Source organism: Diabrotica virgifera, chromosome 4 (genome assembly GCF_917563875.1).
Source record: "Diabrotica virgifera virgifera chromosome 4, PGI_DIABVI_V3a".
NCBI lineage: Eukaryota > Metazoa > Arthropoda > Insecta > Coleoptera > Chrysomelidae > Diabrotica > Diabrotica virgifera.
In genome coordinates this window covers 20645902-20662769 of record NC_065446.1, presented here as the reverse complement: position 1 = coordinate 20662769, position 16868 = coordinate 20645902, and the positions used below count along the sequence as shown (strand labels likewise).

At 32.5% G+C, this 16868-nt stretch overlaps 1 protein-coding gene across 1 annotated transcript; it reads right to left on the bottom strand.

Moving 5' to 3' along the window:
- Positions 1-1224: 1224 nt before the first annotated feature.
- On the bottom strand, positions 1225-15084 carry LOC126882951 (uncharacterized). The gene is made up of 3 exons (XM_050648031.1): positions 14933-15084; positions 6630-6994; positions 1225-1517 (listed from the first exon to the last, which is right to left on the bottom strand). Exons 1-3 carry the CDS (start codon positions 14950-14952, stop codon positions 1309-1311), a joined length of 594 nt encoding a protein of 197 aa, XP_050503988.1. The 5' UTR covers positions 14953-15084; the 3' UTR covers positions 1225-1308.
- Between the last annotated feature and the right edge of the window lie 1784 nt (positions 15085-16868).

The window sequence follows — 16868 nt, the reverse complement described above, 5'->3', positions numbered from 1 at the left end:
TTAAACAAAAAAAAAATAGAAAAATTTACGTTTTTGTGGGGACAGGGGGAGGGGGTGGTGGGCTAAAAATGCGATTTGTCTTATTTTTTAATCACATATAACGTAAAAAATGAAAAAAAATATTCAGGCTGTATCGATCTCAAAAAGTGTCATTAAGCCCGCAAAAACCCTTACATAACTTAAAAAAACATGGATTTTGGGGGGTTTAAAGGTGTTTTGCCCAATTTTTGGTAATCCTAAAATACTCGTTTATTTCAAGTTATATATAATCTATTAACAAAGCCTTGAGTTGATCTATGTTGCAGTCTATAAAATGGAGAAAATCCCTAAAAACCCCCTAAAAAAACAGTTTTCCGGATTTTTCAAGATGGCGCACCTGACGGAAGAATCTGAAAAAAATTAGAGAGATAGCTTACGATAAAGTACACAAAATCCAAAAAAATTGGACCTGCAGCCCTCTCCAAAAAAAAGTTATAGGTTTTAAAAAAGTTAAAAAAAAAATTGAGGTTATGTACACTCGACCTAAGGGTCCATAAAAAATAGACATGTTTTTAAAAGCCTCAGCTACACGTGTGAATTTTTTGAAATTTTTAAATCAATTGCAACCCAACTAAAAAAAATTAAATCTAATAACCTACGTTTTTGGCTGTGGGGGGAGGGGTAAGGGGGGGTGGCGAGCTAAAAATCCGCGTTATCTCATTTTTTAATTACACAGAACGTAAAAAAATTTAAAAAATTGAATTCTGAGAGTGAGGGCATTTTGCCTATCTTAGGGGGGGTACCCTTTAAATACGAATTTAAAACAAATTTTTATTTTATAATATTTTTATTTACTTTTATGTTAAAAATATCTATTTCTAACAATTTTAAAGCTAATTGGTTCTCACCAAAGCCATAACATCCACAAAAAAATAATTTAAAAAAAAATTTAAAATTTTTTTTCCACGTATTACTACGATCCTCCTCGAGGTACTTACGAGTGGAAAGCAATGTTGCAAAATTTCTTATCAAGTTATCACGGAAAAGGTTAAAATGTGAGATTTTTTCTAACGGCGCGACTGCTCCCGGGTTAAGGCCACTTCTTTTTAGATATATTTAACACTATTATTTTTGCATATTCTTGTTAATATTACAACTAAAGAAATAAAAAAAATATCTTGAGGATAGTCCACTTTTTTACAAAATGTCACTGAAGATGATCTGAGGGGGGAAATACTTGGTCAATATTTAATAAATAACTATATCTGCCTTTTATGCGTAAAATTTACATTAAAATTGTTTTTATGTTGATATAGCATTCTTAAGATACTAATCCGACATAGGTGAGCGGTCACAATCACAAGCTGCTCCACCATCATTTTCTTTACATTTCACAGTGCACCACGCATTCCAATCTATTTCATTTGGATCTGGTAGAGCTGAAGCCGACTTTCTTGGTAAAGTTGCTTGTTGGTAAATGCTGCATTTTTGGCAGCCAGAGATCCTGTAGTTGTGTTTAATACAAAATTTGCTGCATACTAAAAAGGATTCATTATATTAATAAAGAAATTGGTTTATAAATAGGAAGGAATTAGAGACAAGTTCGTGTGTTTTTATACTATTGTAGATAAAATTACATATTAATACAAATTTTTAGGGAATCGTGGAAGATTTCTTCTTCTTCTTCTTCTTCTTCTTCAGCCAGTTTGCATCCACTCCTGGACAATGAGTTCTCCATTCTTCTCAGTTGTGTGGTATTTGATGCCAGTTTCTCCCCATTCTTGTTTTTATGTGGTCTAGCCATCGTTTTTGTGGTCTTCCAATACTACGACTTTGCTCACGTGGTCTCCAATGCACAGTGTTTCTCGTCCATCTTTCATTGATTTGTCGTTCCGCGTACCCTACCCAGTTCCATTTCATTTGCGCAATTCTTCCAATTACATCTTCCACCTTCGTCCTAATTCGCACGACATTTCGTATACGTTCCGTCAGAGATACTCCTAACATAGTTCGTTCCAGTGGCGGCTCGTGGCCTTGGAAACAGGGTCGGCAAGGTTTTTTTGTCTCCTCATATAGGTATACCATCAAACTAAAAGGCTTAAATCATCATAGGAGATTTTGTTGTTTTTTGTTTTTTTTTTTATTTGATGTACTTGACATTCTCTCTTGTTTCATGGTGTTTCGACAATACGTGTTGATTCTTTTGAGACAAGATAAATCCCGTTTATTTGAGGCAGAAATTGGTGGTAATAAGAAAATTGATGAACAGTTTGATGTAATGAATTGCAGTACTTACTACATAGAATTATACATACATATTTTGTAACTTATCCCACTTTCTGAAAATATTTAGATCGGCGTAATTTTTAAGTACCTAACTTGTAATAATAAATATCTTGGAAATTCTTTGGCGAAGGTAACTTTTAAATTTTGAATCGTCAAAGAGGTCAAAAATTTGCAAATCTTCAAAATTCGAAAAACGAGTATCTATCTGTATATAATAGTAGGTATCCAAAATTTCAAGATATACCTACTCGTTTTTCGAGATATGTATTATGTCGTTATCTTTTTTGGGATGGTTCGGAAATATCAAGCGAATCCAAAACGTCACTGCGTATATATTGAAAACTACTATCATTACGAAAATCTCTGAGATTTTGCACCAGCTTTCGTATTCTATTTTTGGAATTAATAATGTCAGTTGACTGATTTTGAACAACAATGAATATCTTGGGCAAACTCTGTCTTAAAAATATTTAAAAGAATATTAAAAGAGTAATTATTTAATACAGTTCTCAAGGATTGCTTCACGAATCGAGGTATCGCCACTTTCAAAATCGTCGCCTTCGATAATAAAATCAAAAATTTCCAAAAGCTGTTCACGAAAATCTGCTACAGATACTAAAACTGCCAGAGATATGAAATAATCTGCTTAGATAAAACTAACCGAGATTTAAAACTTCATCGCGTCTGACAAACTGTTCGCTTTTTTTTCGAAACAAATTTGTTCTAAAGCAGTAATCCGTTTAGGTGAGCTAAACTGGTAAGAAAATACGATGGTATCATGCAAAACTAAATTCATTATATGCGCATAATAGTGAGTAAATAAAGCTTGTGATACAATAGTTTTAACTTTTGCCTGGAGACCATTCAATTCACCACACATCACAGCAACGCCGTCATAAGATTGCCCCAGTTTGCCCTACCAATTTATTTTTGACATCAAAAAATTTTAATCTGTTCTTTAAAACACCAAAAATCTACTCTGCCTTATTGCTTTTACTCAAGTCTCTAAAACCTAAAAACCTTTCATAAATATTACCACGTAACGCGTACCGAACAACAATAATTGATAATTGTGAATGACATAATAATCAGAAGTTTCATCTGCTTCCAGCGAAAAGCAAATGGTTTTCTAAATCTCAGATTCAATAACGTTATTCAAAATATAACTATTTGATTATGTATATTAGTTCATTCTGTATTACGAATACACTTCGGTGTAAAGAAAGTAAATATTTCTAAAACAATTTTATTAATTCTCTATAATTACTTTGATTTTTAACAAATGCTTCGATCCATCATGTCCACTAAATGATAATTCCTGACAACTTACAAAAATTACAATATCAATTAAACGACGTAAAACGGCGTGATTATTTTTGACAATTTCTGCCGATGATTCCAAATGAAACACCGACCGGCAGACTTAAAATTTGCCGTACCTGCCGCTTATGCCTACGGAGAGAATGTATGATCGCTTGCTCATCGACTTGTTATTTCGTTGAGTTTTACGTGTAAGTCGTCAAGGTACGGATGAGTTGGGTACGGCTAGCCGAAAAGTCAGATGAATGGCTCGGATCATTCATTTCTTGAGAAGTCTGTTATGCGCAGGGATCACTTAACACTCGGATTGATCAAATCCTTTTAAAAACCATGAATAAAATTTAGTCTGTATTATCTGACAGACTTTTTTTACTTCACAGATACAAATATTAAAAAATCTATCTATAAATGTGTGGGTCGGCACTGCCGACCCTGCCGACCCTGACCGGCCGCCACTGGTTCGTTCGATCGCCCTCTGTGTCGTCCTCAATCTATTGGCTGATAACTTTGTATGTGTCATGGTCTTTCCATCGATCAAAACTGGTAGAATACAGTACCCTTTTCTTTAAATTTAATGGTATCTTTTTGTTTTTCAACACATCACTGAGTCTTCCTACTGCTGTCCAAGTCATTCTGATTCTTCTAGTTATTTCTGCCGTTTGATTTTGTTTGCCTAGTTTGATCGTGTGACCTAGGTATTGTAATATGTTACTCATAACTGCGTACTGTTAAGGTGGCTGGAGTGCTGAATAGTAATAGCCATGACAGTGACAAGTCAGCATGGCTGTCACCAGGATGCCTTAGCCACTTGACAGTCGACAGACACTTGATTACAGATGTATGAATAGCTTGTTGTAACTTTATAATGCTAGACTTATTTTATAATGCTAGTCTTGATTCCTATTCTTATTCGATTTAAGACATATCTTACAGGTATACCTATATACTCTTCGACACTTTCGATCTCACTTCCATCTATGTCGATTGTGATATTGTGATATTTTGATTTGTCATCAATTTCGTTTTATTTAAATTCATTTTCAAACCGATTTTCTCAGATTTTTGTTTAAGCTTCTTTAGCATGTAGGTTAGTTCCTCTGTGTTGTTGCTTATAAGCACTATGTTACCGGCAAATCATAGATGGCTTATGAAGCCATCTTATAAGGATTAATTTAATTTCCCAATTTTAATTTCGCGTTGTTCCCAATTTAACCTCTTGAACACATCTTCTAATATAAGAGTATCTAAATAATTTTGGAAAGATAGTTTCTCCCTGTCTATCTCCTCTTTCCGTTCTTATTTTCCTAGTTGTTAAACCTATATAGAAAACATACCATAACACTTTCATTATACATAAAAAAATAAAATAATTAAAAAACACCAACAGAATAGTGCGTTATGTAATCCTTAAAGATGATGACAATGTTCACAATACAGAATATTATATTTAATAAGCCACACGATTAAAATCTTGCCACCGATACCAAGTTCGGATTCAGGAAAGAAATGAGAACGATAGAAACACTTTTCGATTGTAATTTGCTGGCGCAAAGATGTGTAGATATGAAACAGGGTATGTATGTGTGTTTCATTAATTTTTAGAAGGCAATCGACAGAGTAAACATCCGAACTTATTGAACTGCTAAGAGAAAGGAATGTAGACAGTCGAGACATTCCCTATCTAGACATATTTAATCTGTATTACAAATTTTTGTTATTTTGTACTTTTGTAAAACAAATCTATTATTAATAGGTAGGATGAAAAGTCCGTAGGCTGACACATAGATGGCACTACTGGTATTAAATTAATATGATTTTTAGTCAGCCCTAATCTTCAAAAGACGTGCATATAAATTTGAGAGTTGTCGAGCTATTAGTTTATGAAATTTAGCATTTTTAGTGAAGCAACTTGTGTTAGTTTAAATAAAATGGATAAAAAGGAATTTCATGTCTTAATAAAGCACTGCTTTTTGGCGAAAAAAAAATACTGTTGAAGCCAAAGCTTGACTTCATAAACATTATTCGGACTCTGCACCAGGAAAATCAACCGTTGGGAAATGGTTTGCTAAGTTTAAACGAAGTGAAATGAGCACCGAGGACGATGCAAACAGTAGACGCCCCAAAGAGGCTGTTAACAAAGGATACATCAAAAAGTCCACAAAATGTTTGAGATAGCTGAGACTCTAAAGGTATCAAAGGAGCGTGTTGGATATATTGTGCATGAATATTTGGGTATGAGAAAGCTCTGTGCAAAGTGGGTGCCGCGAGAGCTCACAATCGATCAAAAACAACAACGAATTGATGACTCTGAGAAGGGTTTGAGGATCTTCAATCGTAATAAAACCAAATTTTTGCGTCGATATATTACAATGGATGAAGCATGATTCCATCATTTAACACCGGAGTCCAATCGACAGTCTGTCGAGTGGACTGCACGTGATGAACCGACTCCAAAGCGTGGAAAGAAGCAACAGTCGGCTGGCAAAGTTATGGCATCAGTATTTTGGGACGCGCATGGTATAATATTTATCGATTATCTTGAAAAGGGAAAAATCATTAACAGCGACTATTACATTGCGTTATCGGAGCGTTTAAAGGACGAAATCGCGAAAAAACGGCCGCATTTGAACAAATAGGTAGTGCTATTTCATCAAGACAACGCACCGCGTCACAAAACAATGAAAACGATGGTAAAATGTCATGAATTGGGTTTCTAACTGCTTCTGCAGCCACCGTATTCACCAGATATGGTTCCCAGCGACTACCGCCTATTCGCTGACCTCAAGAGAATGCTCACTGGAAAGAAATTTAGCACAAATGACGAGGTAATCGCCGAAACTTAGGCTTATTTTGAGGCTAAAAACAGATTGTATTATAAAAATGGTAATGAAAAATTGTATGACTGCTATAATCGATGTATCGTCCTCGAAGATAATTCGGTATATTGAATAATAAAATCAAATTTTATCAAAAATAAAATGTATTTCTATATTAGCCTACGAACTTTTCAGTCCAACGATATAAATGATAATTAAAATACTTACTTTCCAAAAAATTAATGGCTTTCGATGAAACAACATTTTGCACTTGCGAACATACGCACAATGGTTTCCCCAAATTGTATTTACAAAGAACAGGGCACATGTCGCTTCTAGGCACGTTTTTAGTAACGTGATTTCCAGTTAAATCTGTAGATGTAGACAGCTGCATATATATTTTTTGTTGAAAAATTTCTACACAATCTTTTCCGCATGAATTTCCACCTAAACCTGATGAACACAGCTCTTGGCATATCTGACGTTTCTGAAACTTCCTTAGAACGGGATGTAAAATCTCCTCCTCTTCATCACCTAGATTTTTTCTACACATGGCCAAATTAACTGACAGCCAAAGTGTTAGAAGTATCATCCTATATACAAACATAAAGTTAAGTAAGGTAAAAAATATTTTAATAATTTATAAAATATACATTAACCCTTAACTAGGTTAGGTCTCTCCACAACAACAACTAATCTAAATGGTTCTCCACAACAATAACTAATCTATTTAAAGCATCAGTTAATAAAATAATTATAACCAGAATGATCGCCAATATTCGAAACGAATAGGTACTATAAGAAGTCTAAGCGCCAGAGGGGTCACCCTGTCCTTTTTAATTCTGATGGATAAACTCAACGGTTTCTTATGGATTTTTGGCTTCTGACTACGATTTTTGAAGGTGGATTTCGATCCGAGTGGTCAAAAAAATGTTATAAACAATTTAACTGTTTATAAGGCTCTGGCTCATAAACTAAAAGAGATTCAAAAACATTTTTCAAATAAAATTTGTTCCCTAATAAAAAACGAAGTAAAAAACGTTTACTAAACTCAAATCCAATAATTACAACTCAAGATATTAAAAAATGAGTGCACATTGCAAATTTCAAATTGCAAATTAAGTATTTTTCGAAACTTTATCGATCGTAACTCGGCTTCTACGCATGCAAATGAACATTAGACGATCTAATTTTAAAGTTAAATTAAGAGGTTTCCAAACATAGTTTGTTAAATTATTTTGTCTTCATTTGTTTTAAAGTTATACCAGTTTGAATTTATAATTTTCTTAAAAAAAATGTACATGAATTTGTTTATAAGGATTTCAAGCAAATTTGAGCCATAAACATTTATATTTTAATTAACAGTAATGATAGAAGAACTCAAAAGGAGCAATTTGAGCTTATCAAAATGTTCGTAAGTTTATTTTTAGCCAAGATATTGATATTTTAATGGCGCGCTATGAGGTGTAAGATCGGCTCACAGTCAAGTAATATCGCGGTAAAGATACAGATCAACTGCTCTCGTGTTACATTATTTTGCTCAGGAGGCCTTACCTATTCTTAATAAATAATATCAGCTGACCTTTTAGTTATATTTCTGAAATATTTGTTTTTAATGTTTTTTTTTTCTCATTTACTACAAAAAATAGAACACAAAGTAAATAGAATGAAAGGTTATACGAGGTACAGTATGATGATTTAATATAAGAAATATATAAAATTTTATTAGGATCTCCAAAAATGAAAAATGAAGATAACGTATATATACATAGAAATTAAAATTTGCATGGAGAAGTTAGCACGTGGACCTTTACACTGTGAGCATGAGCCGATCTTGCTCCTCATAGCGCGCCATTAAAATGTCGGTATCTTGGACAAACATAAAGTTACGAACATTTTTATAAGCTCAAATTGTTCCTTTTGTGTTCTTCTATCATTATTGTTAATTAAAGTATTGGGACCGTGCAAGTTCGGCAAAGCGACACCTATTTCTACGCTCTGCAACTTTATTCGCTATTTCAATTATATTGGCCAATTATATTAGTCCTTGTTACTGGATAATTGTTAAGGCCATAGTCCAAAAAAATACTAAGAAGAAAAACTAAGATTCAGGTTATGTTATTAAAACGTAAACAATTGTATGTAGTAAATAAAATTAGTTATTAACATGCAGTGCTGCAAGCAAAACACAATTAATTAAATTTACCTTTATATAATAATTGCATATCATATCAATATTGTGGAGCAACATATAATTTTTCTTCTTCAATGAGAGTAGATATGAAATGCACGTCAATTTGACAATTTCAATTGACAATATGAATTATTTCAGAAAGTTGCAATATTTCTCCGCTATTCGCGCACGATCGTTTCTCAATTCCCTTCCAAGTACTTGCACACCGCAAATAAATGTTTATGGCTCAAATTTGCTTGAAACCCTTATAATTAAATTAATGTCCAATTTTTTTAAGAAAATTAAACTTTAAAATGAGATCTTCTAATGCTCATTTTCATGCGTAGAAGCCGAGTTACGATCGATAAAGCTACGAAAAATACTTATTTTACAATTTTAAATTTGCATTGTGCATTAATTTTACAATATCTTGAGTTCTAGTTATTGGATTTGAGTTTAGTAAACGTTTTTTTCTTCATTTTTTTATTAAGGAACAAATTTTATTTGAAACATTTTTTGGAATCTCTTTTAGTTTATGAGCCAGAGCCTTATAAACAATTAAATTGTTTATAACAATTTTTTGACTACTCTGATCGAAATCCACCCTCGAAATTCGTAATCAGCAGCCAAAAATCCATAAGAAACCGTTGAGTGTGTCCATCAGAATTAAAAAGGACAGGGTGACCCCTCTGGCGCCTAGACTATAACTACTGACGTGGATGTTACCATATGACGTGGATCAGGACATAGACTCAGACATGAGGTATGTCATACCGTTGTTCTTTGTTTTTAATATGAGTTTGTGTTATATCACTGTATTTGTTTTGTACATCAACTACGAAATGATTCTTTACACTGCTGTAGAATAAAATATTGTTCGAAATAAAATAAACTTTATTTTGTCAAGAAAATTGTGATCGTAGGTATGCATATTAAAAAAATGGTGGAGGTTCTACAAGATCCTTTATAAATTAATTACAAAAAATCTTGAGTATTGGTAAGTAAAAAATAGTTAAATAATGTTGAAAGCACTTGAAAGTAGAACATGGATGAACTTGCTGCCATACTAAAAGCGAAATAATACACTGGACTGCTTTTAACTATAGAAACGTAAACAGTGACATGCGGTACGTGATACCGCAAGAAAATTTTATGTTAAAGATTACCTCAAATTAGAGGTAGAGGCACATGTAGAGGTAGCTCAAAGACTAAACCATATTAAAACTGCAGCAGTTGGGAGCAGGTACAATTACACACCACTTGAAGTACACAGATGGTGTTCTAGGAATCTTTTGTAAAACATATTTTACAACAAAATAATATATTCGGCACGGTATGGCATACCGCATGTCAGTGGTTCAGGGTTAATAAGGATTAGAGACTGGATTGTATGCAAATTGCTTATGCATATTACATTTTTTATATAAATACCTATATCCTTCTGGATTTAAGAGTATATATAATTGCATATATATTGATGGATAGCAGTATATTTCTAACACCCATTAAAATAAATCGTGAAAGTATAATATTATATTCAGTTGTTATAATCCTTTGCATAAAAATAATCACTACAGATATAAAATTCCGGGTGTTTAAGATTATAGATTTCCCAGGAAAGAGTATATGCAGTAGGAAAAATAAAAGAATACCCATGAACGAACATATAAAACACGCTGCATTTTCCTGTCACCGTGTCACAAAGAAAATTGTCCAGTGCAAGTACATGTAATAATAATTATTATATGTACTTGCGTTGGCCAATTTTTTGTGTGACACGGTGACAGGAAACTACAACGTGTTTTATATGTTCGTTCATGGGTATTCTTTCATTTTTCCTACTGTAAGTAAATAGCTGTTAATTTTGAATATTACAAATATGTACTAAAAATTTATGCCTTATGAATTATTCTAGGAAAAATAGAGAAAATAAAATATATCATATATTAAAATATACTATATTATAAATTTATTTATTATATCAAAATCAAAACATCTACGGCATTTATTAGTGCTTTATAGTTAGGTAGCTCTACTCAAGGTACTTGGGAATAAAAAAATGAAGAACATTGCTCCATGGGAAGCCGAATGAATATATTTTTAACGTATACCGACTTTGAACTTTGAGATTATATTGGTACCCCGTCGAAATAGCCCCGTCGAAAAAGCTCCGACAAAATAGCCCCGACATAATATCCCGCACACAAAATAGCTCCGACAAAATAGCCTGCAGACAAAATAGCCGCGGAATAATAGCCCGCCGACAAAATAGCCCCGACAAAATAGCCCAGACAAAATAGCCCCGACAAAAAAGCTCCCTTCAGAATTCATCATGAAATAATCCTCTATTCAGATGTTTATCTTAACCACATTAAATAAAAATGAGAGAACAGAGAACACAGAGAACTCGAGTCCTGTCTTCTCTGCCTCTTGGAAGTCTGAACATTTAATTTAAGCGAAAATCAATGTTTATTTGTGATATAAACATTTTATCTAAATTTTATTTAGATTTATTATATTTATTTATTTATTATATAAACATAAATAGATTACATACATTCTTCTTTTTTTGTCAAATAATTTAAATTTAAAAAAAGTTTTTGGACACCTTGTATAAATAAATATGTTATATTATAATATTATTATAATAATTATGTATAAATATTAATACTAAATAGAGAATTAAATAACATTTCAAATGAGCTAGCACACGACCAGTTTTAAAAAAACCATCGATTACGTCATTGCGCCCAGATGGATGACGTCACTAGTATGACATATATAACAGAATATCGTTATTTAAAAACAAAAATCGATCTATTTCAGGATTTTTCCTTAACGTCGCGGGTTTACGAAATAACGAATTTATTCCTTCCATTGGCACCATACTGTACGTCTGAATTGCCGATATGAATGAGTCAGATTAAATTAAATTATTAGAAGAATTTTTTTACTGAGCAACAACATTTTTTTTAATTTATTAATATTTTGTATTTTGACAATGACGTCCGAAGTGGTAGTCGAAACGTTAATAAAATAATTTTTTTAAGTAAATTGTGGCTTATTTCCCAATTAGAATAGTAATTTAAAATAAATGGTACTCGGTTAAAAGGTAAAACTTTTTATTAGAGGTGTTTTCTAAGATGCTGATTTAGCCGGGGCTATTTTGACCGGGGCTATTTTGTGTGCGATCTATTTTGTCGGGGCTATTTTGTTTGCGGGCTATTTTGTCGAGGCTATTTTGTTTGCGGGCTATTTTGTCGAGGCTATTTTGTGTCCGGGCTATTTTGACGGGGCTTTTTTGACGGGGCTGTTTTGACCGGGCTATTTTGACGGGTCACGGATTATATTATTTGCTTCAACCTAGTTTTTGGTTGGGATTTTTATATCTTCCACGCATAATACCGATCGTTTTTATTATTGTAATGTATGTTGTTACTCTCTTGGAGATATGAAAATTTATACGTAGAGACAGGACCGAGATAAAAAACGTAATGGTTTGTAAATTACCATCCAATTGTTTATAAATTTGTTGCAAATGCCGGTCAACTTTGACCGGCTGTATCTAAAGAACCACTCATCGCAATTAAACTGTGTTTTTTGAAAAAAGCGTCCTGCCACGTCCTTTCTAGTACAGTTTTATCAATTAAATTTAATTTAATACTTGCCGAGATATTCTATTTGTTTATAAGCCAAAAAATCGTTTATAATTTTAAAATATTCCTGCGGCCGCTCAAATAGTCCAATTTCAATTCTGTAAAGTATGTTGCATAGGCATAGTGACTTTTATACGAAATTCATAGTTATTCTGGAAAATCACAATTATTATGGTTATTATTGCGACCGTAAATTGTTTATTAACAATTTATTTGTTGCAAAACTATTCGTTTAGTTTCCACCGGCTTCTGGAAATATAGTCTATACCAAAAAATCTTTTATATCACCTAGTGATTTATTATTGATAAATAACTACTTACCTAAAATTTTAGTTGAAAATTAAAGATTTTGTTGGAAAACCCCGCATTTTCTGAGTGAAATTTTCGTCGAAGCAAATCAGAAAAAACATGTCACTATGCAGAATTAAATTACGGTGAATTTTTATTTAAATATTTTTGGTGTAAAGTTAAAATCTTCGGAGTTATAGAGCAATAATAAAAAAAACACGATTTAGGAGCTCTATTTGGTTTATAAAAAAATAGCACACTATCTGCGGACTTTGCATACCTATATTATAAAAATATAGAAGCATAAGATTCAATTCCAGCAATAAAATGGCTGGTAAAAAACTTTGCCTTGTATTTTGCTTATTTGCCCTGAGGATGTAGGTAATACATTTTTTACATATATTGAGAAATCCGTACAAAACAAAATCAACATTGTGAAAACTTTCAACGCCTCAAATTCATTTTTAAAATTTTAATATTCCAAACATAAATGTATCTCCAAATAATCCATTTAACCCATTAATGCCTACGGGTACCATATGGAGCCAACAAATTGCGTACGCATCGGAGTCTATTTACCATATTGTTAGGTAAAATTTAGCAGAAAAGATTCGGCTTATTTGTAGTTCAAGGTTACCTCTTCTTGAATGAACAACCCAAAAGTTTTTTCTCTATTTTCCAGTGCAATAAATTTTTGAATTTACAGTTGGTTTTGTTTGTGCCAAAATATGGACATACGTTTCGTGTAAGTGTTTTATTTATTATTTCTTGTAGTATTATCCCCGTTTTTGTTTTCAAAAGATTTTTTACAAACTTTAATACATAACTTGTACAGGTTTTCATAATATTTTATCTTGGTTTCTTCGTAAATAAGCCAAAAATATAGGTGTTCCCAAATGGAACCGCTAGGCGGTTTGCTTGATATGTTGTTGTCACTATTCTCTTTTACTTTTCTTATTTTTAGAGGAATTTCTTTGAAAAAAGATCTCGATATAGCTTTCGAGGAAAACGAAAGTAGTAATAATGTTTCTGCCGTTTACATAGAATTTCCAGATACTAAAATTTTGAGAGACGAAGATTCGGCAGATGAAAATGACGCGGGTTTTATTAATAATCGAAATCGTAACCAGCTGTTTTCAGGCGCGGAAATTTGATTTTCGAATGATACTAGAATCTAAGGCACTGCTGAAGACACGATTGTAGAAGAAACCACTTAGATCCACCCCGTACTAGCAGTGCAATTCCATCTGCGCCAACTGATGGAGGTCTAAATATGTTCACGCTGCAGCAAAATGCAGGTTTTTGCAAAGAAAGGGATTTGGTTTCTACAGTGTATGATTTTCTAGAGTCTGATTACTTAAAGTATGTTGGTTCAAGCCCTTCAGAGCTTTTTAGATTACAGCCACTAGATATGTTAAAAGGTTTTCAACAGAGGAGAAAAAAATACATTGTTGTTCCGAGGCCAAAAATATTGTCTTAAAATACAATAATCATATAGGTGGTATTGATTTGATGGACGTATCTTGGTATCGAATTGGAATCCGTTCCAAAAAATGGTATTGGCCTATTTTTACATACTAGTGGACGCGAACATTAAAAATGCATGCAAGTTGTATAGAAAATCTGGTCGTAACATTAGCCAATTGAAATTTACACGGGATATTATCCAAATATATCCAATAAGATATAAAATCCCACAGAAAGCACCAGGAAGAGTGTCCGTAGCTGCAAGAAGTGACTCTCGAATAGGAGATATTAGGTACGAGGGATTAAATCATTTTGTAGTTTATGTACCAGAAAACAGAAGAATAAGATGCACACGCATTGGATTTTTAAGCTGAGGAAGAACAATGTGCTACAAATATGATGTGGTCCTTTACATTGTCTGTTTCGCCATTTTCATACCAAGTAACCCTTAACGAACATCGACCGTTTCTGAAACTTAGTTTCTGAAACCGTTTTGCGCCTAGTGGTCCCATATGGGAACAGTTTTTTTCTCAATAAATATCTTATTTACAAAAAATTTTCTTGTTACGTTTTGTACAGAATACTGTTACATTTAACGGTTTTTAATAAATTTTGTCGCAAACAAAAGATTTTTTTCTCGGCGTTAATGGGTTATCCATATAAATACTTAATTTGTTTGTGTTACAAAATAAAGAAATTTGAATATATTTTTTTTGTTGTGAATGATCGTAGAAAAAATTATGTATACTACTCGCATTTAGTTGCCATTATGATGTTCGTATTCTATACGACGTTCGCCACTACGCGGCCAATAATGATCGTATCTATACTCGCATCATACTGACCATCATTAAACGCTCGTTGCATTATATAGGTACTTTTTTTTATTTTATATAGGTAATTTTATTTTCGAGGTTTCTTTATATTTCAAATAATTCAATACATACATCTTTTTTATTACCAGCATCTTCCAATTGTATTATCGTCTCATTAGAACCACAAACTAAAAATGAATTAAAATTCGTATATGTACTTCCATTAAAAAATCACGACAAAACTGAACAATACACTGACATATTATAATTTATCTGTACCTATAATATACTGTTTTTATATCAATCTGATATCCTATCAATCAATTTGTCATTAGCATATTATATTCCAGATACAGAGACGATTATATCATAGAATTATCGAAGTATTTATTATAAGAAACAAATTATTTACAGATATGTTTTTTATCTGAGAAAAAAGATTGCATCTGCATAGCACCTACCTTTTACCTGAATTATTCTTGAAGGTGTTCTAGAAGTAGTAGAGTAGTAAGTAATTAGTGGTAATTTTCTGTTTGTGAGTGTGAAACCAAGGTAGGTTGAGTTTACCAGAAAATAATTTTGGAGAAAAGCCTGATCCAAAAAACATCACCAAAGAAAGAGCGAAATAACCAACAGGGCTCTAAAATACCTCCCAGCGGAAGCAGTCGTTTATCTGACCAACCTAATAAACATAATGATGAGATAAAGATTTCCTATTCGATAGAAGGAAGTCCATGTGGTCACAATCCACAAACCAGGAAAAAACAGCATTTTTCCACAGAGTTGCAGGCCATTACGCTTACTACTAGCAGATATATTTCGAATGCTCGAAGAAGAAGCAGAAATACTCGGAATGGGACGTTTCGATGCCGCCGGTTCATCGCCAGTCTATTTTATCGCCGTCATATCTCGCATTTCCTAGAATTCCTAATTAATACTAAAAATAACTAATAATTGTAACTGTCGAAAATTCGGAAATATATCAGATAGCGATTAATTGACTGGCGATGAATCGGCCGGCATCGGCATCGAACTGGCGGCATCGAAACGGCGGCGATGAAACGTCCTAGACCCGAAATACTACATATTCTACCAGAAGCGCAATTTAGACCTGGGCGCCTCTGTAAAAATATTAGTAGATACATTTGGATGTTGAGAGGTGACTCATATTTTTTTGCAGAAATTGCTTTAAAATAACTCATATAATAATATTTGAGTTATCCTTCCACTCAAAAGGTTCGGAACATTGTTTAAATAATCAAAATGTCAAAAAATTAAGGAAAAATTCGATTTTTTTTGGGTTTTTGATTATAACTTTAAAAGTATTCATTTTCGAGAAGAGTTGCACCGACATAAAAGTTGCGTAATTAAATTTCCTATAATATAGGATTAACTGAAAATTTTAAAAATTGTCACCCTTGTGGCAAAATAGCAATAATTTCGAAAAAAACCATAAAAAAACAAGTATTAGCATTTTACGTTTTTCAACCATTTATGCTAAACTTAGTACCTTCATATTTCACCCCGAAAAACTTTATGATATGATAAAATAATACTGTAAATTTCATTAAGATCGGTTTAATAGATTTGGCAAAATAAATTTTGAAACCCATCTTTCGCAAAAAAATCATTTTTTCAAAATATTGCAGCACTGAAAATTAAGCAGGCATCAAGTTGATTTTTTACATATAAAACAATACTGTAAATACCTTTCATTTGCAATTTGCAAAATTAAAATCGGTTAACTACCACGACGTCACGAATTTGCTGCGCGCAGGACAGCGGATACGTTCTCTCTGATTGGGCATTCCAGTAACTTTTGATAATGATTGATAACTTTTAATTTTTAGTACATTTCGAAATAAGTAAATAAATTCGTTTACTGCAAAATAAAAACACATACTCTGTCCTTTGAAATAACACTTATTTTAGCAAAAACTTTCTTTGTTCATATAATTATAACTTAAAAAATAAAAGTGTATTATTTTTAAACATATGCAATTGTTTAAACAATTTTTCACAAACAATAATCAAATTAGTTTGAATTTTGTGGAATTAAAATATGAAC

What these genes read in the sequence shown, in the direction of transcription:
- LOC126882951 (XM_050648031.1), bottom strand. Translation starts at nt 14,952, where the DNA reads ATGCTGGTAATAAAAAAGAT. An exon ending in ATGCTGGTAATAAAAAAGAT is followed by an intron (nt 6,995 to 14,932) that starts GTATGTATTGAA and finishes GTTTGTATATAG; the next exon opens with GATGATACTTCTAACACTTT. An exon ending in AGCCATTAATTTTTTGGAAA is followed by an intron (nt 1,518 to 6,629) that starts GTAAGTATTTTA and finishes AATCCTTTTTAG; the next exon opens with TATGCAGCAAATTTTGTATT.